Source organism: Schistocerca serialis, chromosome 3, assembly GCF_023864345.2.
Source record: "Schistocerca serialis cubense isolate TAMUIC-IGC-003099 chromosome 3, iqSchSeri2.2, whole genome shotgun sequence".
In the NCBI taxonomy this organism is placed as follows: domain Eukaryota; kingdom Metazoa; phylum Arthropoda; class Insecta; order Orthoptera; family Acrididae; genus Schistocerca; species Schistocerca serialis.
In genome coordinates this window covers 699,999,661-700,026,362 of record NC_064640.1, presented here as the reverse complement: position 1 = coordinate 700,026,362, position 26,702 = coordinate 699,999,661, and the positions used below count along the sequence as shown (strand labels likewise).

The 26,702-nt window shown below is 39.7% G+C and overlaps 1 protein-coding gene across 7 annotated transcripts in view; it reads left to right on the top strand.

Annotated features, from left to right (window-relative positions):
- Positions 1 to 26,702, top strand: part of LOC126470571 (myb-like protein O) — a 102,908-nt gene that overhangs the window by 25,429 nt on the left and 50,777 nt on the right. For all 7 annotated transcript variants that reach the window (XR_007586247.1, XR_007586246.1, XM_050098519.1 and 4 more), the window contains exon 2: positions 191 to 1,045. Coding sequence is in view for 5 of the 7 variants with exons in the window: in XM_050098519.1 (XP_049954476.1) it covers positions 191 to 1,045 (855 nt within the window). In the remaining 2 variants the exon portion in view is untranslated. The remainder of the gene's footprint in view (positions 1 to 190; positions 1,046 to 26,702) is intronic.

Here is a 26,702-nt window from a genome sequence, read left to right as displayed (position 1 = left end):
TGACAGGCTGTAACAGTAATATCAAAAAGGAAACACATTTTGATATTATGCAACTATTTAAATTTAATCACATACCAGTTTCCTGCTTTTTAATCCAACATGTGAAGTGGAAAACTAGTATTTCCTTTAATGTATTAATTAAAATAATGTATAACAGAGATGTAATGAAAGTTATTCCTTGCCTTTTCAGATACTTCAGATTTACAGAAGGAAATGTGCATGAGTTCACTGAAAAGAGCATTAGATGATGTAGAATATAATTCTTGTGGAGCCGAACCATTGAGAAAGAAGACCCGGTTACCTATTTTAAAAAGGCACATACGGAGCAGCACAAATGGTAAAAAAGCCAAAGTAGGTGCCCGTACTCACTGCAGATTACAGAGTAATAAGAAACATTTTCTAAAAGCTCCTCCAAATCATTCATCAAATGGATTGTCATGTACTGCAACCTCACAAGGTTCCGATAATGAACATAAAACAGATGAATCTAGTGATCTTGCCATTAAAAAGAAGCGAGCAAAGCGTTCAGCAGATTCAGATTCCTTGCCAAATCACACAACAGAGGAATCAGATATAAAAAAGCGTAAGGTTGACCAAACAGCCACAGAAACAGAATCAGAAAATTGTCAGGATTCCGCCAAACCATCTAATGAACAGAATACATCAGAGGCAACATGCAGTACATCACAGCGCACAGAATCTCCAAAATTGGTTGCGCGTTTATGTGGAATTGCAGATTATATGAGAGTACAGCAGAATTACACTTTTCGGAAGAATGTTGCTTTTGCAAGAAAAATTTTCGTGTATTCAAGTGATGGATCTGAATATGATTATGATAACAATGGTACTGGTGATAATGATGATGATGATGGTGATCTGTATGATGACGATGATGGGGATCTGTATGACGACGATGATGATGATGATGATGTTGACAATGATGATGATGACGATGATGATTATGAAGATGTTGATCCTGATGCAGAAGTTGTTTCAAAACGACTTAATTTACAGATTGCTGATTTCTTCAAACTGCACCGAAACCGTAAGTGCAAATGTTTTCATTGAATTTTTGTTTTCTGCTCTTGTAGTCATGTTACGTTTTGGACGTTCAAGTGTGTGTGTGTGTGTGTGTGTGTGTGTGTGTGTGTGTGTGTGTGTGTGTGTGTGTGTAGGGTGGGAGTAAACAAAAAGTTCACCATAGATAAAACTTTCCTCTTACACTGGATTATGAAAATATCCTTCTTAAAAGTACTTCATATGATTTACACCATGAATTGAACTTCCTTGTTAGCTATTTAGACTGCAGTTTTACGTCTGTGGAGAGAAATTATTTGCACATCAGTAATGATTGATTGCTATATTACTATACATTTTATTGATTCCCGAGGCAAAAAACAGCCAAATTTGTATCTGATGTTTCAGACTTCCATCCCTACTTTAGAAGCAGTTACTAATTATGAACTTTTCAGGTTAATTTTATGATACTTCAGTATGACCAAATATATGTCTCTTCAAAATGACAGGTCTCTTGAACAGCAGTATTTTTCTCACAAGCACATTGGTATAACTTTACAAATTTCCTTTGGCATACATAGGACCAACATGAAAGAAATGGAACATTTTTATAAAGATGTAAAATGTTTAAACATTGCTAGCATTAGCTAGGACAGGTTGGTAGAAAAGCACAAGGTTGATGGTTCCCTTCTCCATTCTTATCCAATCCCAGAATATGCTCTATTTCTAACAAACTCATATTCAACAGAGTATTAAGCTCTTATCTTCCTTCTCTCCAATTTCGTTAAAATAGGTGTTAGTGCTACTGCAATATTGTGCTTGCTTGATACTCATTTGCTAGCAATGTAACACATCAAGAAAAGAAGACACTTCAATTGGAGAAAATAAGAACATTCAATTGTAAAGTATATTTGATACATATATGTGTAAAAATTGATTTTGAAGTGTGAGTGAAGGATATTGTTGCCATATTCTTCAGGAAAAGGAAATGACCATTGTGTTTAAGAAGTAATATGTGGCAAGTTTACTGAAATAAAACTTGTCTCACAGACCATATCTAGCAAAAAATTTTTGAAGACTATCAGAAATATAAATTTAGCTGTAAGTCCGTAATATTTTCTCTTACATTACACACACCTGCTTAGTAGTGTGTAACACTCCTTTCACCCAGATTGATGAGGACAGTGATACACAAAACAAAAACAGTTGCAAAGCCATCCTGATCCATGATAGGTCAGCCACAGCCAATAGCTCAAGAGACTTTCACATTTTGCTTGAAGCTGTCTGTAGGACTGATGTGTTGAATAGACATTACATCCCTGCAGTGTTCCTCAGAACACTTTCATATAATGCAGGAGAGAGGGGCTAGTACAGTGGGTTTCTTAGTGTACAGGTGGAGGGAAAATATGATCAAATAGTAGATTCTTGAATTATCTGCTGCTGAGGGATGATACCAGATGTATCAAAAGACATGTTTCATCCTCTGTAATCACTCCTGTTTGAGTATACCACTACCATCTGTCAAGATAGTGCCATTCTAACAAATCGAGTTCTTTCTGCTAATGTGTTCCTTAGGTGACATACATGGGGAGGTTAGGTTTCTTCCACGCTCCATAGTAAGGATATGGTGTTGATGGTACGGCTCTTCACCAGTTGTAGGGCATTAAGTTTATAAGTGATTTGCTGAACTGTGACTCAGCTATGTGCTGTTACAGTACATAGTGTTCGATGCTGACTCTGGTCGTGAACATATTGCCCACAGCTATTGATGTTATCTGAGGGGTTTTTCTGTGAATATGGGTACTGATTGTGACATATAAGATGATTAGTGGCTGCAAGACATTGGTAGTGCAGTATCCCGTGCATAAGCCATCCATCATACGACACAATCCAATGTGCTGATATTCTGTGTCCTGTCCATCCCATGCTAGACTGTCACCATGACAATCAGTGCTAGGTCCGACAGCATCTCGGTCACGTGACACACACAACTATTCTGTTCACCATGAAGACAAGAGTTAACTCTCTCAGCAGCTATCTCGAACTTGATTATTTGTGAGTGTATAGTGTAGTTTCATGGTACACTGACTGGGAAAATTAGTTCTGTAAGTGAGACACAGATGTATGTCAACAGAAAAAGAAATACCAAATAGTAGAGCAGCCATTTGCCTGGGCGATGGCATATCTGGAAATAACCATCAACCTGGTGTAACAAGAAACATGATTCATCCAATCAGGCAACGTGTTTCCACTGATTCATGGTCCAATCATAATGATTCCAAAGCCACTGCAATTGAAATTATTGGAGTCCTTGGGTCAACATGGAACACGTAGGGGTCATCTGTTGTGGAGCCCGATGTTCTCCATTTGCAGCCCATATCATCATTAGAATTCCGTTTCATCTGTACTCAACTTACATACTTTCCTTATTGTGTCATGGGCCCCCAATGCCATGAGGTGGCGACTAGTCTCTCAGTGGGCAATGGGCATAATGTTTCGGCTCATCAGTGCATACCACAAGCAATAACAAACCCATCTCTATAGTCCTGTAGAGGTGCACCTAAAACATCTTCCATATCTGAAGATTTCTTTCTATTGAGAGTGACAAGCTGATTTCTGTTTGAAAACCTACTGTTTAGTCACAAGGCAGTTCCAACATTTCATTGCCTCATTCTTTGTTTCCCACAGAACAACAGTGTATTTAATGTTTTTTTAAGTCAAGGAATGCAGTATTTCAAATGGTTCAAATGGATCTGAGCACTATGGGACTTAACATCTGTGGTCATCAGTCCCCTAGAACTTAGAACTACTTAAACCTAACTAACCTAAGGACATCACACACATCCATGCCCGAGGCAGGATTCGAACCTGTGACCGTAGCGGTCACGCGGTTCCAGACTGAAAATGCAGTATTTACTGGATAGTACTTGCTCATATTGCCTTCTTCATCCTTGTCACATCTGAACGTGTGATCAGTCTCCTCAATAGGATGTAAAATCCTAACCTTTCTCATTCCCTTACTTTTTCATTCCCCTACCCCTATCCCTTCTCCTCCCCCTAACCTCATATAGCTTTTAATTCATTGACTTCTAGTCTTGCTCTTCTTACTCCCGTTTTAACTTCATTCAGATTATGTTTTTTAACAAAACTCTGTCTTTATTCAAACATTGGGTAAAACTATCTGCTTTTGTAGTAACTTTCTAATGTAGCTGTTGAAACATGGGTCTTTCCGTCTCTCACAACCTTGCTTGCCACCTGTCTTTTTGTAGCATCCTTCACAATGCTTTATAAGGATTGCCATTGGTCTCCCACATTTTCAACTCCAGATATGAATTTTCATGTGGGCTCTGCAGATAATCAGCAGTCAGTTTCTAATAGCACTATAATGTTTTCCCACATTCCTGAACATCTCTGTCAACAGCCATTGCCATTGGCTCACACTACCTTACAGCCACTATTCCTTTCTCTACAGTAACTAATGTGAAGAGACCAGGTCAGTTTGTTACTTGTAGATATGCTGCCAGCCTGATTCACAAAATATTCAAGGTATTTTTCAGATGAGCCAGTATTATGTGATGATCATCTTTATTTTCCACAGCCCCAAAGATAAAAAACTACTATGTGAATGCTTTTTCTCAGATTCAGGTGAATGACTAGACAGTAACTGAGTTTTGGAGTTAAAGTTAGTTCTTGTTTTTGTTGTTTTAATCATGACTTACATATATTAAATAAAAGAGAGCCTCTTATTATGTTGACATGTTGAATAATCAGGTCTTAGGCTTGTTGTTCGCATCGGGTGTTTGTATGGCATGAGCCACTGTCTTCTTCAGGTGCTCCCTGAGACAGGTCCTTGGGTGGATGAAGTCCAGTATTTATGCCTGGATGGTGCTAGGTGCTCAGTTTGTGCTTCTCGTCACATCAGGTGCTCCGTCTGTGGTCTGTGCCTGGCAGGGGCAGCTCTAGCACTGTCCACATCCATCTCAGCTGTCCTCTGGTGCCGTGTCCATGGTCTGACCCTTGCTTGTAAAATATTTTTTATGCTGGTGTCAGTAATTTAGACATCTAAGGATCATTCAAAAATATATGGTATATGTCAGCTTAATACAAAGAAAACATATGTCATATATACAGTGATGAAAATACACACGTGTTTAATGAGAAGAGGACAAGAAAAATATTCGGCCACAGTTAAGTTGAAAGAATCATAATGGAATTTGTCTGAAGTGGTTTAGGAAAACATAAATCGGTATGGTGATAGCACGAGCCACCATCTTCCTGATTCTGAGATTGTGTCTTAACAAATGAACTACTATATCTCATTGAGTTATATACAACATACAGTTCTCTTGTATTTGCACGTATTTGAAACAACTTAGTTTAATGTAAAGGATTATACACTGTTAATGTAGTCTCTTCATGGTTTTCACTGCCCACAACCCCACACACATGCAGATGACTTAAGACCATGACCATGCTGCCACGTCTCTGTTACATCTCCATGTCTTCCTTTCTGCCTTTCTGAAAAACCAAGTGAACATCCATTCATGGAAAGCAAGATGTTGAGTGGTGAGACATAGGTGTTATGCACTAGCGATCACCCTTTTTATTACTAATTCATACTCTTGAGGTCTCTAATGTTTAATTATGTTGTATCCAAAATTTAAGAGATAGGATTTGGCTGCATTTAAAAATAAATGTATTTTAGTTATCCCTTTCATCTTTTGGGACATACTGTTTTAAAATTTTAATCTGTGATAGAAAATGCTTGAGTTATTATATAGATATTTTTAATACACACGACAGAAACTACCATATATCTTAACTGTTTTAATGCATGTCGTTAAATCTATGTTGTAGCTGCATTTGTTTCAAGAGTGGTTAAAGCATGTTCTGCTTCGGTTGTAGCTGCAGATTTTTATTAAATTACCATATATTTTTGTGGTGTTTCAGTATTGATATGAAATAAACACTGTAAGTAAACTAACATTTCTGAAAAACACTTATTTGGTCAGAAATATATTCAACCCCCCAGAAATGAATTATTTGGCTCTTGGGGGCAGTTTAAGGTGTTCCTGGTATTATATTGTGTGCAAATAAATTCTAGTCTGTTTTGCAGCTTTGCTGGAACTGTAACAATCTAAAACTTGGCATGGAATGAGATTGTCTAATGTCCCAGAGTAATCATTGTTTTTAAGATGTCCAGCATAAGTGGTCATGGAATTGGACATCAATAATAATAATACTAATAATACAAATTCTGTACATTCTTTGATAGGACAGAGCTACTGATCACAGAAAAGCATATTACTGTGACTGTTCCTGTAGCATTTTTATAAAATATTGTTTTTATATAACAAAGGATTTAGAAACAAATATATATAATGAACTTGAGTATGAAATGTCTTTCAGACAGTATCCATGTCCTGTTAAAATTAGTATTAAGTAATGGAGAAACTAAGACCATTAATAGTATTTGATACAGAAATGGGACAGCTACTTCCAAATCTCTGAAATATAATGCTGTGCTGAATCATTTATAAGAAACTACTTATCTACATGTCTCCGAGTGAATACACTATACATATCAGATCATTCCAAGGAGATAAAATAACAAATTACAAAAACACCATACAGGTTTTGCAGTTACAGGAAACAATTGCGCAAATGGCTGAAGGGGCCTTGAATCCTGTCCTTCATTGAGTATCTTTTTAGGAGCCATGATATAAATGAATTTATTGTGCTAGTAGCTCAAAGTCCTCTGTTCCCCCCCCCCCCCCCCCCCCCCACATGGAGTCTTGTGGGGTTATTGTAACACATGGTGTATGCCCCATGCCATACATGTGGTATGCAGTGTTCTAGAACATGTAGAAGTAATTCAACTACCTGTTCTCAAAGTTTGTATTTTTATGTCAATGCTGAATGCTACAGTAGACTTGCTCGTAGAGCATAACTCACATCATGCTAGCTTGCAAGAGAGGAAGGTAAGCCAGACCAAGATCAAATCCGCACGGCACGGTAACGATCAAGGATGTTGCACTGGCCAGCCTGAGTGCGGCTGTTATGCAAGTTCCCACACTCCTCCATTTACCCCTTTGAATCTGCCAGTTGATAGTATTGTTTCAGTGCACTGGACACTTACTGCTTAGGTTCAGCTGCTGAGAGAGATTTTCAGCAGTGTCGCATTATTTCACGTCGTCGTGTACCGTTTGTTTTAAAACTACCTCTGTTTCTGGGAAATTTCACTTTTGCATGTTTTTGATAGCAGTAAATAACAGATGCATGAACTCTTTCAATTGTTCGTAATTGTATGCGTACAGTAATTTGCAAAGCACTCACTTGATATTGGTTTTTCTGATGTCACTGTTTTAACTGCTCCTCTATTTTCTTACGTCTGCCATGTGCAGTTTCTTTATCCCACATGTGACTGGATTTAAATTGGCTGTCCACTTAATATGTTGTTACGCAACAAAATACACGCTCAATTTGATGCTGTGTTTACTTTCAAACACCCTAACTGGAAGTTTGAAGTCCTCTGGTCAGATACACAATGGATATTTAGCTTTACAAATTGCTAATATGACATTCTTTTTTCACAAAACTTTCTATGTTATCAGTTCATTCTCTGTAATTACAAAATTGGGATGTTGTTATAACTTTACTGCACAAAATTTTAGACACCATTTCAAATGAGCGCACTCGTCACTTTGTTGTGCTGTGGATCATGTAGAACTGGTACCAGGTGGTCATATGACCCTCCACTGCTGACTTAAATCATGGGAGTGAATTAATGTGTATGTGCCATTTGGTTGTATGAAATCAGCTCAGAAAGATGGGTCAGCACATATGCGTGACAACTGCAGAAGGGAGCTATTATGTTTGGACTTGCCCATGGCAACAACGTGAGTCAAATTGCCAGATTTTTTGGTGTATCTAGGGAGACAGTCCAACTTAGAGCAATGGTGAACCTCTTGTAGCCATGCAATACAGTGTAAGAATAGTGGTCTTAAAAAGGTATGAGCTGATGAAGACAGTAGAGATGAATGACACATCAGTTACAAACCCGACAGGAATTGCTACTGTAAGTGAATGCAGGTCCATCTCAACCAGTTTGTGAGTGAATGTTGCAAAGGTAACTGCATGCGATGGACATTTGGAGTCAGTTACCTTGAATGAGGCCATTGCGTTACCGAAAGTAGGTAGTATCTGGCTGGAGGCATGTGGTGTGGTCTGACAGTTGCGATATTGGCTCTTTTTGTACGATATGAGCTATCAAGTGCATTGACAGTCCAAGAAGGTGTTTGATCTGCAGTACGTGGAGGGTGTAGTTCAGAGCAGAGTTAGTTCTTTGATATTTTGGGGGTATTTTAAAAGTACTGTGACTTGGGCACACTCAGTCCACACTCCCTCTCTCTCCTGGGTTGATGAACACTTGGCCTTTGTTGCACTTTGACTGGCTCCCTACATCACCCGATCATAATCCCATGTAATATAACTGCTGCTGTTTTGAACAACAGGTAAAATGTAGCAAGCGACATTCTCACAGTTAGGGTGCTAAGGGAGCTGATCATTGATGAATGGTTTCAGCTGGATATTGCCACACCTTAAGAAATTCGCGAACTCTCCTGTTCGCTGAATTTGAGGACATTATCAAGACTGGAGGCAGAGTTGCACAGTATTAATGTGTTTCCTTGGGATGATCAATTATTTGTTTAGTTTGCTTATTAGTGCTATTAACATCAAATGCACTGAACGTACTTTTATAGAATTTTCTGGGATTATTCATTGGAACTCTCGGTAATGCTAAGTAGGAGTGTGATTAGTCACAGAAAAATTACGTATGATTATTTGAATTTGATATGTGCTAGTTCGGTACCGCATGTATTTCAGTATGTGAGTGACAGATACAGGATGCTCCTCACCTTTAGGGTGAAAGTTGTGTATATGGTTGAGTGTGCTACACTGAGTATTTTGAGACCAGATACCAAAGTTTAGGAATGAATATTTCAGGCAGTATAGCTCTTGGGTGAGCAGTGTGTGTAAGCTGCTTATATTTCATAAAGACAGTTGTAAGTGATGTGTCTATGATGGAGTGAACCACTGAGAGTATTAATTGTTGCAGGAACTCATAGATATGCTTTCAGTGTTTGGTACAGCATGGTATAGTGCCCAGAATAATGAACAAATGCACAGATCAATTTTCACAGCAGTGTGAAACGGGCACACTCCCAGTTGCAAGAAATTAATTGCTGTTTGTAGACACTTATTAGAAACTGTGTCATTCGAGCCAAAGAGAACTGGACATGGTTATCAACAAAGAATTGTTCACACAGTAGAGTTAGAAGAGATGACGTTAGATAATGTGGAAGAAGATGCGTCAGCATCTACCTATAAACTTTTGCATGAAATGCAAGGAATACTGTGTGGACAGTAAATGCATTCCTATCATAAAAATGGGTACAGGCATTGGGAGGAAATTATTTTGAACCTTGATTCAGTTCTACCTGGTGTACATCATTTGAATTTGCCTAATTGACTCATGGGTATGAGACTACGTAGACGCATTTTTTTTTTTTTTTAAGCATGTAGCGTGACTAATTTTTCTGGGAATGCTCTGCATATACATATATGAAATGACAAGTTGCACCTTAGTTTGAATTTGTATGCAATATTGTAGATCTGACTTGTGTCTGTGCATGTCAACCTATAGGTAAAATTAAGACGAGGGCATAAATTTGTGTCAAATGGAGTAAAACACTGTGGTGTTCCGACCAGCCTCTGAACTGATGACTGTTTCACTTAGTTACTAGTTGCCTTCGCTGCGAATTACATTGGTTCAGAATTATATATTTGATTTCAGGCTTTGCTGACAACCTATGACAATGTGAGGTTTATGACAAACATTTTGTTTTTCCTTTCAAACAGTGCCTTGTAGGGATGAATCGAACATTCTTCAGTTATTAAGAAATTCTAAAAGTGTGGAGGAATTTTGAGACCAAGAATGTGAGGACAACTGTGAATGCCTGAATTGGGTAGAATAATCCAAAATGACATTTTGGCTGAGCAGTGCAGCCGTGTGCAATATTTGGTTATTTGTCACAGTATTAATACTGATTATGAGTAAAATGCCTTTCCTGCATGCACCCAGTGTTAAAGGAAAAACTTTCCTCACTAAAGTAATGCTGTCACATCTAAGCAGCCAATGCAAATTATCACTGTGATCTAATAGGGGATAGTAGTTGTGGTAAAATTATGTATTGATTTGTGATTCCTGAATCAGATAATATAATAAAGTGCATCAACAGTGTTACATAACGAGAGATATCCACAGTTATTTTCGTAAATTGTGTGTGATGAGTGCATTATTGTACAAAGCAAGACAATAGATTACAGAAGTTAACAGACAGTGCTCACATATATTATTTATTGGTTAAACTGATCTGATATCAGACACTTAAGTCATTCTCAATAGCCCATATTACTTCTGAGCTGGTGACTGCATCAGTATGTAGTGGAAGTGTGCATCCCCTCAGGTATCCTTCTAGAGTCCTCTCTGAAACTGGAGTAGATGAACACTATTGATAATTACATAAGTAGTGGAGCTGGTTTATCTAATGAACAATATATGTGTACATTGACTGTTAATCTCTGCAGTCATTTAGTATGCTCACTGGTGCTCTATGCCACCAACATGGCAAATATGAGAAAGGCAATCATCATACAAAATTTTATGCCCACAGTGTTATTAGAATGACTTTTTTTTATTAAGATTCAGTTCCTCAGTTTGTAAAAAACACAACTGTTACAGTATCACTTTGTTCTGTGGGCTGTCAGTCTGACTGTTAAGTTCCCTTTTTGTCAGTAACGCACAGAGGTATCAAGTTGAAATTCATGTCAAATAGTCGGGCCTGTGGCCTCTTTGTGATTTAAACAATTTAAGCTTTTAAAGTCATTGCAATAAAAAATACGGCCATATGTGTCACATATTTTGATACTCATAAACTCACTTACCAAAATCTATAGATGAGCTATCTATATACACGTCAGGCCTGGTCATCTAGCAGTATAGTGTGTGCCTGGAAACAGAGAAGCCAAAGAATCGAATATCAGTTGAACTTCGAATTTTTCATTCTTAGTTTTTCTTGTCAACAATGTGAAGATTTACCAGAAACAACATGTGGTTCAGATTCCGAGTGAAACTGACGGTTCCTTTTTCCTGGTTAGGTAACTGAGGTACATTAGTGACATGCAAGTCACGAAAGGGCATCCAATGCAAAGACATGCACCAGACCATAGAGCCACATGAAAATATTATTATTATTATCATCATCATCATCATCATAATCATCATCACCATCATCATCTATATACACAACTAAGTTTTTTGGGAACCCTCAGGGTGTGAGTCCTACTCGCACTTTTCCAGTTTTTTGGTAGTAATTTCAGGCTAGCATCACTAAATTCATGAGGAACAAGAATTTGTGAGTGGGTTTTGCTATGAAATTTTTGCTAGACTATCATGTATAAGTGGTGGCAAGTAGAATACTATAATAATGGTGGTTTTTGTTGTGTTGCCAATGCCTTGCTTTTATTTTGGCACGTATTCTTAAGCTGTTTAGTGATTTTAAAATTTCTGAAATTGGTTTCTCTAGATGGTCAATCAATCAGGTCTTAGTCAGAATTTTAAAAGCAGCAGCCAAGTTGCAAAGTGTTTGGATAGAAAATTGTCATTAGGATTGCTCTCAATTAGCTATGCAGTCCATTATTGATGATCATGATCAAGCTGTAGTTGGACTCTTCTCTTTTAAAGTTTATCGGCTCCACAATGTTGCATGATGGCTCATTGCGAGGGATCGGACTTCGAGTATCTGTAATTTTCACCAAACTTCCGCGAGACGAGCAAGGAAAAGACATATGTAGAATTTTTAAGCTAAGTGGACAATACTGTTACACTCTGGAAGAGAAAGTGCAATAGCTACAATGTTATAGCATAGCATTCTTGTCTGCCTGTCAAAAGGAACAGTTTTATGTGACACATGTTTGGAGTGCGATTATACTTTTTCCTGGCAATTAGTGTGATAGTCAAGTGCAGTGTGATCAAAACATGATGTCAAGTGTTTGGTCACGTACAGATTATAGGTGCCCAGTGCAAAGAGCACTTGATCTCCTAGGTCATGCAAGAATTGGGCTTTTCATCTGATACTATGGCAAGGGTTCGAGGAGCTTGAGGAGCAGCAAACCACTGCCATCAGTCGACTGTTGCAAATTTTAATTGGGGATTAACAATCCACAATGGAGCAGATAACTAAGGGTGCTTCTCACTGCTCACTGTTTGGCCCACTGCATCTTGCCAGTCCATTTAACATGCACCATTGCTGCTCGCTATGATCCTCACCAGACAATAATATCGAGCTGGTTTGTGTTTTGTGCTGTCACCATTGCCGAATGCCCTGAAGCTTGAGCTGCCATTGGCTGCTTCAGGATCACTCCAGCAGCACTACATTTGACTCTTCTAGTGCTGTGCTTGATTTGTGAACAGCTGCAGTGGGATTACTCTTGGTGGCAGGGAGCAGTGTGGTCGCAATGTAAATGTAACAATGATACCAGCTGGCAGTGACATGAGATGTGCCGGAAGTGTATAGCAAAGTGCCAGCAGCATGGGTGCAGCATAAATGTACCCTAACAGATTCAGTGGTGGAAGATCACAATCAGTGAGCAATTGTACAATCCAGAACCACAATCCCACTGTGTGGTTTAGAATTCATCACACTCAAAGTGTTTCATTACACTTGCAGGGCACAGTGTTCATTATCAGTACAGAAACACTGCCAGTGGATGATCGAAACATGAAAAAATGGTGCCTGTACCAGCAGTCAATAGAACTGATGATACATGCTGATGGCTAGGTATTAGTACCAAGCAAGGTGGCGCAGTGATTATCACACCGGACAGGCATTCGGGAGGACAAGGGTTCAAATCTGGATCTACCCATCCTGGTTTAGATTTTCCGTGATGTCCCTAAATCATTGCAGGCAAATGCCGGGATGGTTTCATCAAAAGAGTATGGCCAGTTTCCTTCTCCATCCTTGAAACCATCTGTGCTTGTGCTCCAGCTCTAATGACCTTGATATCGACAGCGTGTTAAACCATCATCTTCCTTTGTAGATATCAGTACATTGAAAACCATTTGAGTTGATGTATATTTCTTGGCAGTAGGATACTGTTAAGCCAGATAGTGGAAGTGTTCTTATGTGAGGGATATGTACATGTGGTGAAGTAGCGAACCAATAAATTCAACAACAGTGTGCATAAGCCCATCACTCCTGAATTGTCATAATGATTTGAGGAACACACAACACCTATGTGGGTGTTTGCATACATCCTCCCTCCTCTTCCTCACTCGACCACCCTCTCTCCGTGAAGCACTGTGTGTCAATCCTAGTGATCGTACACGGTACACACAATCAAGAGATATGTATTCAACGCAGAGCCTGCTCCAACCAACTTCCTTGACTCTTGGACAGTAGTTGACTTGTAGATCAGTATGGCTGTCGGTGCTTTCATTGTCTGATGGAGACTGTATATTGCCACTGTCATCAGGTGAAAATAGGTTGCTGCATTATGTGATATTATGTGTTTCATGAGTGTAAATGGTAAATCATAAGTTTTCTCCAAGACAGAGCTTATCTTCAGGAAGTATGTTCAAGAGTGGAACTTAGATTAAGGGACATGATTGAAATATTTCATCTGTTCAGAATATATCACCAAATTAAATTAGTTCCTATTTTCAATAAGGGGACTGAAGCACGAACTAAAGGTATCCATTAAAAACACTGGGGTTTAATTCTAAACTGCCTCATAGGACATAACCGATGTTGTATCCGCATTTGCAATGAGTCTTGTCTGGTAGGTAAGGGTGAGACTTACCTGTCCACTATTGATTTATTACTCAGTTAATCTGGTTCAGACATTGCTAGCAGTTTATACATTATCATACAACCCAGTCTTTTCACAACATTTTTTAAGCAGGTTGACATAGTCCCAAAAGCCTATACTGTAATACAAGAGAGAGATTCCACATGCCAGTCTTATAGTGCATGCAGAATACCATGGCCGGTAGATGCGCAGATATCAGGTCCTGCATAGGAAGGGTGGTAGTGATGGGAGTTATGGACAGGCGCTGTAGGGGAAATGTCGAGTGCTGGAGAGGAACTGCCATTCTAAACTGAAGCCTATGCTCGCATTAATATTTAAGTGGTGCCCTTCCACACTCACACTTTCATGGTGACCATTCAAAAAGATCTACTGTCACCTCTTCTTTGGTTAATATCTAAAAAGAATTTCGCCAAAAATGTAGTGATTTATTTTTGCTTGGCTTGATAACCATTTGTAACTTTCAGAGAAGCATCATGTGTGGCAAATTTTAAGTAAAACCCACACATTGCTCTGGTTGTCACGTTAAAATTTGCTTCTTTTGCCAAAACACAGTGGAGTTTACACTGTCTCACCTCACTAATATGTTGTGCAGACACAGTTGCGAAAGAATTGTGAAAAAGCGGTTTATTAAGTGAGAAACTGAGGAAAAGTAAGGTCATTAGCTTAGTAAAAAAACACATTCTCGGTACAAAATAAACTTGTCCTCGCTTATGTTGTTCCAAAAACTATAGCATTTCTCATTTCACCCTTATAAATTGCATTCTTTAATAGAAAAAGTCTGTAGTTACTGGAATAACACAGTAGATAATCAAGTTTCGCACAATAACCATATGTCAAAATACTCTCCTCTTTGTGTGCTATCACATTTCGATATCTCAGACTGTTAATGAAATATGAGGAATGGTGTGGATATTTCACTCTGGCTTTATCACTGGTGTGGCGTGATCACAACTGAGTGTGCTACATCAGATCAATTTTCTCGAGATTGGTGACAGATAGAGACCTCCACCCAAGTCTAAAGAAAAATTTAGTATGTTAGCTAAATCAATACTGTGCAACATATTATGTAATATGCACCAAACGCAAAATCATAGTGACATCTATTTTTCATTGCAAACTTTTCAAATTTCGCGCAGTGTCTTACTTCCACATAAATATCAGAATAACTATGACCATTAACAAAATGATGGACATGTCATCATGAACCTGACATATAAAGCTATAAGTAAACAAATAATTTTTTACTGAATAGTTGTGTAAAATTGTTTGAGAAAGATTGCAGGGTGTGCGCCTCGGATCTGTCATCGCCGGCCTGCCAAAAGGTTTCAGACACTATCGGCCTCCCCTTCCAAACAAATGAATGAACTCGCCCAGCGCTTTGGATGAAAACTAGGCACTGCGCATCACCCACCATACCCTGTGTGGGCCGTACACAGAGATTCCCATCATTAAACAGCAGCCTGATACGAGGGCTATCCACAAAGTACATTACGTTTTGGAATTAAAAATAAATAAAATATTGGAAATTTTTTTTATTGTATACAGATTAAAGCCACACTTAAATACTACTTTTCTACATAGTTACCATTTAAATTAAGGCACTTATCGTAGCGATGGACGAGCTTGGAAATTCCTTCGTCGTAAAATTCGGCCGCCTGCGCCTTCAACCACGTAATGACTGTCTTTTGGGACAGAAAAGGTGTGATTTTTGTGGATTTCCTGGAAAGAGGCACTACAACAAACTCTCAAAGGTATTGCCAAACTCTGCACAACCTCAGAAGAGCAATACAAAGCAAGCGCAGGGGAAAGTTGGGCTCAAAGATCTTGCTGGTTCACGACAACGCCCGGGCCCACATGGCAAATGCCACTCGTGAAGTTCTCGAATCTTTTAAGTGGGAGTTGTTTCCTCATCCGCCGTACAGTCCGGACCTGGCACCGAGCGACTTCCACTTATTCCCAGCAATGAAGAAGAGATTGGCTATGCAGCGTTTAGATCACGACACACAGCTTCAAGAAGAGGTAACCATGTGGTTGAAGGCGCAGGCAGCCGAATTTTACGACGAAGGAATTTCCAAGCTCGTCCATCGCTACGATAAGTGCCTTAATTTAAATGGCAACTATGTAGAAAAGTAGTATTGAAGTGTGGCTTTCATATGTATATAATAAAAAAAATTTCCAATACTTAATTTATTTTTAATTCCAAAACGTAATGTACTTTGTGGATAGCCTCGTATATAGTTTTAAGCTTAAAGGTTTCTTAAAACTGAATTTTTCAGTGTTTTTAGGTAGACCAATTGGATATTAGCAAAAAAATCTATTAGCAAAAAAAAAAAAAAAAAAATCAACTGAAATTTACGAATATCTTTGTTTCCACTATGCATTTTGGAGAATGGCCCATCACTAGAATTACTTTGAAGTGAGTTCAACATAGATCTTCATCTTTTTCTGTACTATTTGTGGGTAATCTATGGAACTGTCGGAAATGAACATTTTAATTTTGTGGATCTGAATATTTCAGTTATGCCGGTTGTTGCATTTGCGTAAGTTTATAAGTAAATATCAGTATAAACACCTTTCAGTGGTCACCAGCTTTTTTCCAGAAACATACTCACTCTAAGCATTTCTATTTTTTAAAATGACATGTTATAAATTCTGCAGTGAGGTGGAAATATAAGGAATACTGCAGCTAGTAGCAGAAAAGATATGAAAAAAAATTCACTTTTTACTCATGAGTGTTTGCAGGGGAGGGTTACTGCCCCTATTATGCTTTCCATGTGGCTAACTGATCGTGGAAATAAACATGTTAAAATTGACTGAACACTTTTTCTTTCTTTGTGCGTGTTATAAAACTGGGGCTAGAAATAACATAATTTGTTTTTTTTTGTGCTTCAGTGATTAAGTGCCAGACTATTCATCCAAAGGTTTTGGTAATTTTTTAGAACATTTCTCATAGAGAACAGTTGTTTGGAAAAAACTACTTTTAAAAATGAGCACACAAAGTCTCAACCACAAAAAAACATTTATTTTGTGGTAACCAGTTTCGATCAGTTTTTGACCATCTTCAGACCCTCATACAGTAACCGTAGGCAGCGGCATTGAACGGAGTGGGTGATATAGCTCCTCAAAAGTCAGCTGCTCATTTGTATAACTTCACAAACATCAACTGAGCAGTTGATGTTCGTGGAGCTATAAAACCCACTCCATTCACCACTGCCGCCTTCAATCATGATGAAGGTTTGAAGGCGGTCAAAGGTTTTGTGTTTCATACCAGTCAGTGTGGGATTTTTGTATTTTTGTCTGTCATTTATCACTTGTTTCTTCATGTTAGAGTTGGGCTCACACTAATACAGGTAAAGAGGTAACAGAGAACATATATTGCATAACAAATGATTAATCATGGTTTAGTATCAAGCCTGTGTAAGGTATACATTAGTTGTTTTCTACAGCTTGTGTCTGTGTGTCTTAGTGTGCCTAGTGGTTGGACATGGGGATAATGGTACTGATGTTACCTCGGTGTTTCATTTCTCATGTGTGCGCCTACTGTAGATATTTCAAACTTTTTAATTTTTTGCCATCTGTGCTGCTATATTTTCTTTAAATCTGATAAAGTATTTACCTGTTTGAGGAATATGGGAGTAGTCATAATCAATTTATTTGATTGTTTATGTGCCTGCATTTTGTATTGTGTTGTTGTTTTGCAACTATAGGGTACTTTCTGCTCAAGCTTGTTCTTGATAGTGAAATCTGTTTTGAGGTTTTTGCATTTTAAGACATTGTAAACTTTATATGATGTTTTTATCACAAGGATAGTACCCCAGCTCGAATGGCTAAATCTGGATAAAAATGCTTGTAAAATATGGAGATGTGTTTATTCTGCTACTCATCAAGGTAATTTATCTGTAAAATTTTGCGTCTGCATAAAATCAATCTTGGTATGTTAGCAAATTTTAAATTGGGGGGGGGGGGGGGGGGAGGGGAGCAAGTAAGCAAAGTGTTATGAAAGGAAGCGGGTGGGCGGGGGGGTGCGCGCGCGCGTGGACACACACACACACACACACACACACACACACACACACACACACACACACACACGAGTGCGGGCGCAGCACTATGAAGCGCGGCACACACACACTCTGCTTGGTTGCCTTGGGTTGGCATTGTGTTGCAATACAAAACACCTCAGCAGCTCATAGCTGCTGACAGCTGCTGCTGTGAGCTGAGGAGGTTCAGTGACATTGCGCACTACCAGCGTCCTGTCGGCCGCTGTAGTCTCCCCCTCCAGCCAGTTCCTTCAGTTGCCTCCTGAAGTCTCATCCACTGTGTAATCTGTCACTTCTTCACGTTGTTCGGCTGTGCCATCCCGTTGTGCCATCAAACGCAGCACACAGCCACTGTCAGCTCCCAGTGTGAAACAAAATATGCCATACGCACTGTCGGCTCTTGGGGCTAACACGTTATTGTTGCTCGCACCTGCCACCCACTCTATCAAGTGTCACAAGTGCTATGCCTGCCTATTGCTTGACACTATCATCACTGTGCTTTGAAACACAACAGTCTAAATATTTGGCTGCATAAGCTTACATTTGCAATACACTAGTGTAAAAATATACATTACACACTTCCTGTATTGTTTTTAATCATAATTAGTATGTCCATAGAGCTTCGTCTTTCTGAAAGAGTTATTTCATTACAACTATGTGTCAGTGCTAATTACAGTTTACAGTCACACTTTAAACACTTTATTTATAACGCTAATGGTTTTCACTGCTCTTCCCCTCTTTCTCTTTAGAAAGAGACTGTTCCTTGGGAGACTATTTCTTCACATTTTAAATGTGTTCATTATCATAAAGCCTACTACTCCTGCACTCTTTAAGATCCAAAGTACTTGGATGCTTCAAAGAGAAAACCTCATAGGGTCCCTTATATACATGGCAAAACTTTTTTTCTCACTTTATCATCCTTTTTCTATTGAACATGGGTACATATTAACAAAAGGTCCCCAACCCTGTACACTATAGGATGCACAATCTTGTCATATTGACTTTCTTGTGCATCAGCTCTCCTGGTAAGCATTTTCAGCCTTTCAAATGTTTTTGTCCCACATCCCAGGCCTATATCTGGATATGTATGTTGGTTCTAAACCATATTGTTACAACACATCGATCCATACCGTACTAGTGGACTGATTCCCATTGTCACTGATAAGGCACTTTGGTATGCACACTGTATGAAAGTAGTGCTAATTTTTCTGCCATCTTACTTCTCGTTGCTTTCATCAAAGAGTACAAACACATGTATCAAGAGAATAAGTAGATTGCCACTATACACACATCGAAAAAAGTTTTGCATCACTCCGGTTCTGAGAGTTCTAGAACCTGTACAGAAAACTGGAATAGAGATCAACATAAACATAATTTCCTCCATGAAAACCACACATTGCATGTTGTACCACCATACAGTGAGACCTTCAGAGGTGGTGGTCCAGATTGCTGTACACACCGGTGCCTGTAATATCCAGTAGCAGGTTCTCTTGCATTGATACATGTCTGTATTCATTGTGACATACTATCCAGAAGTTTGTGAAGGCACTGTTGGTCCAGATTGTCCCACTTCTCAATGGCGGTTCAGCGTACATCCCTCAGAGTGTTTGGTGGGTCACATCGTCCATAAACAGCCCTTTTCAATCTATCCCAGGCATGTTCGATAGGGTTCATGTCTGGAGAACATGCTGGTCAGTCTAGTCAAGCGATGTCGTTGTCCTGAAGGAAGTCATTCACAAGATGCGCACGATGGGGGCACGAATTGTAGTCCATGAAGACTATTGCCTCACCAATATGCTGCCGATATGGTTGCACTAAAGGTCGGAGGATGGCATTCACGTATCGTACAGCCATTACGGTACCTTCCATGACCACCAGCCCCCGTAATGCTACCCCAAAACAGCAGGGAACCTCCACCTTGCTGCACTCGCTGGACAGTGTGTCTAAAGTGATCAGCCTGACCGGGTTGTGTCCAAACACGTCTCCGATGATTGTCTGGTTGAAGGCATATGCGGCACTCGTTGGTCAAGAGAACGTGATGCCAATCCTGAGCGGTCCATTCGGCATGTTGCTGGACACATCTGGACCGCGCTGCATGGTGTCGTGGTTGCAAAGATGGACCTCGCCATGGTCTTCGGGAGTGAAGCTACGCATCATGCAGCCTATTGCGCAGAGTTTGAGTCATAAAACGATGTCCTGTGACTGCGCAAAAAGCATTATTCAACATGGTGGCATTGCTGTCAGGGTTCCTCCGAGCCATCACCCGTAGGTAGCGGTCATCCACTGCAGTTGTAGCGCTTGGGCGGCCTGAGCGAGGCATGTCATTGACAGTTCCTGTCTCTTTGTATCTCCTCCATGTCTGAACAACATCGCTTTGGTTCACTCAGAGACACTTGGACACTTCCCTTGCTGAGAGCACTTCCTGGCACAAAGTAACAATGCAGACATGATCGAACTGCAGTATTGACCATTTAGGCCTGGTTGAACTACAGACCAAGCCGTGTACCTCCTTCCTGGTGGAATGACTGGAACTGATCGGCTGTCAGACCTCCTCCATCTAATAGGCGCTTCTCATCCATGGTTGTTTACATCTTTGGCTGGGTTTAGTGACATCCCTGAACAGTGAAAAGGACTGTGTCTGTGATACAGTATTCACAGTCAACGTCTATCTTCAGGAGTGGTGGGAACTGGGGTGAAGCAAAACTTTTTTTTGATGTGTGTAGATATATAATTAGACAGCTAGATTTCAGGAGTGGGCCAAGAAGATCTGCAGTTGATTCTTTGTGTTCCTTTTCCAGTACTGCATGCAAAGACCCTTTGTGCTGTGCTGTAGTAGTCTTCGTTTTACTGACATTTCTCTCAATTCATCAACAGTTTCCTTATCCATTTTGTCATGTTGTAAAACCAGCAATCCCACTGTAACTTTTCTGTGCATTTCCTCGGACCAAAATGTCCGCAACTGAGATGGATATACCATATGACGTCATTTATAATTTGTTCCAGAATGGACATCCTCCTTATCTTTTCATCTACATTACTCCTGTGGTATAATATACCATCACGCAAGAGGTTATGTGCCTTGATCTTGTCTTACCCAGGGCTATTGTACTTCCTTTTAAGCAGCAATTACTCTTCGTTCTTGTTTTCTCTCTTCTGGTGTCCTTTATTACTCTGCATGCTGTCCCTTTGTGTGTAACCCCTTTTGTGAGACTAATACTGCTTTCCTTAGGCAATGGAGGTGCAGAATGTTCTTCTGATCCTACCAGCATTTGACATAGGGCATCTGGCACTCTCCATGAAATTCCTGCCTGTATTGAACACTGAAATCAAATTCTTGCAGAGCAAGCATCCACCTCATTAATTTGTAGTCTGCATGTTAACATGAAAGACAAAGCCTTGTGATCCATTACTACAGTAGATTTTCGTCCAGCTAAATAATATCCATATTTGGTGAAACCATACACTACTGCAAATGCTTCCTTCTGCATTATTGAGTACTTCTGTTCTTGTGCATTCAACACCCAACTACCGAAACCAATGACTCTAATTACTTCTTTTTCTTGTTCCTCATCTTTTTGATATAAATGGACCCCTAGTCCATAATCCAACATGTCACACCCTAAGTAAAGCATCTTTGACATATTGGATGAGCAAGTATTGGAGCATTACAAAGTTTTTGTTTTGTTTTTTCAAAATCTGCGGTACACTCTTCTATCCAGGACTATGTTTCTTTCCTTCAACAATCTATGCAGTGTGCCTCACTATTTAATGTTTGCTCACCAATGAATCAGTGGTAGAATCCACAGAGACCAACGAAACTTTTCAACTGCTTCCTGTTTCTTGCTGTCAGCTTGTCTAGGTCAGCTTTTATTCCTTCTGGCCCACTAATGTGCCACAGGATAGGTATTTCCAGTCTTCCGAAGTCTGACCCCTGAAAATTAATCCTGGCACCTGTATGTTCATATCTTTCTAATATCTCCTCCAGAGTACTTAAGTGTTCTCCCATGTTGCATTGGGTACTAACATGCCGTCTATGTAGATTGTAATTTTCTTCAGTGAATCTTCTCCTAGCACTTGGTCTAGCATTCTAACTTGTGGGCTGTTGTATTGACATTGAGCTCTCTCTATTACTTCATTTGTTAGCATCTTGTGTAATTTCCTCACTACTGCTTCTTTTCTGGCATGTGGTATTGGATAAGGCAGCTTAAATATGGCTTATGAGGCTTTATTTTTATACAATATGCTGGGCCTTTTATTATTCGTGGTCTATTTCCAAAAACTTTTGAGTATCTTTTGGTTAATTTGGATAGCGTTTCAGCTGCTCTTCTATCAATATTCCTAATTCCATGTATTTTGCTGCTGACTTCTTCCCATGCGAGTTCACTTCTTGCTTCTGTACTGACAGGAACTATACTCTCCTGGCTATGGTTTGCTAAATTTTCCTCTTGCATTACACCTTTACAGGTTGTTACTTAGTACGTGCGGGAAAGACTTCATACTCTATATACTCTCATTGAAAGTTTTCATTTTGTCTTTTTCTCCATCACGAAATCACACCTAATTTTCTTATAATCCATTTCTACTTTGTGCTCCGTCAACAAGTCTGACCCTGTAGTAACTTCCGCTCGTAAATTAGCAGGACTTCTACATCCATTATATTTAAATACAACTACTGTATCCATCATATTTACATCTCCTCCATTCTGAACTTCCAACATTACTTGACTGTTTATCATTTTCCCACATTCCCCAACTACTCCTTTTATTTTGAATCCACTAACTGTTAAGCTCAGTATGTTGCTACCTGATTACAAGAGCTCAATATGTACATTATTAGCTATAGCACACTGCTGGCTTCCCGAACAGACTGAAGACTTAATTACATGCCCAGATATTTTAACTTCAGTTATCAGAATAATGACCACCTTATCTTTTACTACTACATCTTCTTGAAGTAGATCTTGTTTGTCACTTAGTTGTTCAGCCTTTATTGCATAAATATATCTTTCTTCTCCATTCGTGTTTAGAGGTCCCGCAATGTATGTTTCAGGTCAGGTCACTCTTCCATTCTCGGCAGCTTCCATTCCACCTCTTTGCCTCCATCTGTTGTAATTATCTTCGTGCAAGGACAGTCTTTCTTCCCCTCTTCTGCCTGTCCATTTTCTCATCATGAGATCTGAAAGCGTAACTGCCGTGTCCTCAGCCTCTACCATTTCTCTGTTCGATCCGTCACTCCTGTTCATAGTGTCTCCCATTCTGCAGTGCTGCACTACTGAAATTGTCTCTGTTCACTTCTGGTGACCTATCCTCATGCACTGATTGTGCAACCCTGGCCTGCTCCATGGTATCAATAATAGTTCTTATTAAATGACTACGTACTTCACGTGGCAGCCTTTGTATCATCCAGCGCACCATATTTGTCTCATCATACGACGCATCAAGATAGTGATTACTCTCGAAGTCTGTTTCTAAGAACTTGCTGTAAGTTTTGTCCATTCTCCTATTATTATGGGTGACTGCATATAGAGATTAATATGTCATCCTGTTTGCTCTTAGACCAATAATTTTTGAGGAACACATTCTCAGATTCTGCATAGGGTAAATGTTCCTTATCTAACCGTATACCCCAGTTATATGCTTTATCCTTCATTTGATTGATGCAAGCAATTTTAGTCCTTTCATCCCATAATTTTGACAGCAATCCCTGAAAATTTCTTATAATCACAATGGAGTTCAACTTGCTTTTATGGTGGAATTTACTGAACTTACAACTGTTTATGTACTCTACTGGAGGGTAACTTTTGGTCACTACTGCAATTTGGCCATGTAATGATTTAATTTGCTACTTAGGGTCTCTGATAAAATGTGCTTGATCTGTTGCTCGGTTTTTTGTTGTACTTTCTGTACTTCTGCTACCACCTGCTCTGTGACTTTCACCTTTGTCTGACCTCTTGAACCTGTTTATTAGTTTCTTTTCGTCCTTATACATTCATCTTTGTGAAACTGCTAACTACTGGTTTCTATTTCCTCAACTGTGATTGTATTTCCTTGTTGAATTTCTCTTGTTCTTCCTTCCCTTTCTTTAATTCATTATCTCTTTTTTCCTCCCATGCGTTAAACTTTGCCTCAGAATTTGTAAATTGTTTTCCCTGATCTTGTTTTTGTTATTTAATGTTTGATTGAAGTTCACTTAGTATTCGTAATTTCATTCCTTTGTTGGACCTTTTAATTTCACCTGTTTGCATAGTTACTTTCTTTTTAGGGATGATTCCATTTCTTTTGTTTGCCTATCTGCTTTTGATCTAACTCCTTGATTGCCTTCATTAGTAGTTTGAAATCAAAACCAGTTCCTCTGCTTGGCTTTGGTGTTTCTTCAAATATGTCATACCCCCTATCTTTATTTGCCCCAACTGCTTCCTGCCTTTCCATTTTGGTGTGTTCATGGTTTTTGTACCAACTGTTTGGCGTGTGGCATGACTTCCCACACTTTCCCACTCCGTACTATCTTCAAAGAACAATTTTGTTGAGTAGCTATCAGATTTTCATCCACATTGGATTCATTTTCTTGTTCCATTTCACCTCCTGACAGCCAGTTTTCGTGTTCCTTTACATTTGACTGATAATCATCTTCATCTGAAACACTCTTAGGTTTGATTTCCTCTACACACAATATTGACTCCATTTTACACTATTTGAAATTTACTTCTATTTTTCTGAACATTATTCCAAATTTACCAATATTCACAGTTCTAAAATTTCACTGTTTCATCATGAGCAGTTTTACATATTGCTGAAGGCCTATGCAGCCTCTATCATTGACTACTTCCTGCTGCACTATTAAGCAGTTTCTACTGCATATTTTTTTGGTTAATGGCCTATTGCATTTTGTGACGTGTTTTGCGCTTCTGCTGGCTGCTGTACTGCTGGCTGCTTATCATTGCAATGCAGCATCGTTTATCCATTGGGTAGTCTGGTTTCTCAACATGGAGAGCTGACAGGTCCCACCTCCTGCAGTTTTTCAGGGCATTTGTTCGATCACGCTTAGACTATGGCAGCGTGGGCTACGGATCGGTCCATCCTTCCTACCTCCGGATGTTAGATGCTATCCATCATGAGGGCATTCGGATATCGACTGGAGCCTTTCGGATCAGCTCAGTTCAGAGTCTGTGCGCAGAGGCTGGTGAACCACCACTCTGGATTCGGCGATGTATCTTTTCGCTCGACAGGTGCTGAAAATCTCAACGTCACCTCAGTCATTGGCATTTAGTTCAGTGATCCAACCCACCTTTGAACGACTGTTCAGGAATTGGCCCCAAGTGACCCAGCCATTTGGTATACATGCTACAGATTGTCTCAAAGATATGGATCTCTCGGGCACGAAAATACACGCCCAGGGATGGAACGCACTGCCACCTTGGTGTCTTCAGAGGCCCAAAGTGGTTTTAAGCTTGACACAGTACACAGAAAGTTGTACCCCAGATTTGGTTTATACAACTTTGTTTTTGTCTATTTTAAGTATGTACCATAGTTTTATCGTTATTTATACACATGGATCCCAGCAGGGGATTGCTCTCAGTTGTTCTGCTGTTTTCCCTGATAGGGTGTTTAAAGTGTGTCTTGCAGAACAATTTAAACTTATGATGCAGAGTTAGATGGCATTCTGATGGCACTGGAGAGGGTTCACAGACATCACCGTACGAGTTTTCTTGTCTGTTCTGACTCTCTTAGTGCGCTGCAGGCACTTCACCAAATGTATCCGGTAGACCCACTGGTTCAGCTCATCCATGACTCCTTACAGGGGCTTCAACACCGTGACAAGGTGGTGATCTTGTGCTGGGTACCTGGCCACATTGGGATACAGGGTAATGACATGGCTGACAAAGCTGCCAAGGAAGCATGTTGAGATGGTGCTGTCCATCAATATACCATCCCATTGCATGCCATTATCTCATTTTGTGACAGATGCATCATGCGTCAGTGGGAGACTGAATGGTTGCAGGTGACAGACAACAAACCGCGGTTGCTCAAATCGACCAAAAAGGCTTGGCGGACATCATGTCAGCCTCACCGCTGGAAGGAGGTTTTGCTTACCAGACTGTGCATTGGACATAGCCCTTTCACACATGGCTTTCTCTTCCGGTGGGAGGATCCACCATTCTGTGAAGTTTGTGGTGTGCTGCTTTCAGTTCAGCATATTGTGGCTATGTGTGTACTGATATTAGGGCAGCCCTCAGTCTCGCTGGAGATCTGCCCACCATCCTTGCAGATACTGATACCATTGTTACAAGAGTTGTGAAATTTTGTGAACAGTCAGGCCTCATCCCTAAACTGGTGGGGAAGGGTGGCAGACTTTAATATGTTATAAACTGCTCCACGTGTGGGGACAGCCTTCGTCCCCACCAATGAGATTTGCATACTGACTTTTCGTCAGGGCACTGATGACCATGATGTTGAGCACCGCCTCAAGACAAATCACCACCACCATCACCTTCTCCTTGCTGGCTTGCAGCAGCTGTTCCTTCCGAAACATTTAGAAAACTGTTCCTTTTTTTTTGTTCTTCTTACGATTACGTCCAAGTATCTTGCAGTCTGTGCTGTTGCGCTTCACCCACATGCAAGCTGCCACCCTTTTTTTATCAGTTTGCTGGAAAAGTTTCAGTCTGACTATTTGATATTTTTAAAGATATCGGACATCTAGAGTAGCCAGTTTCT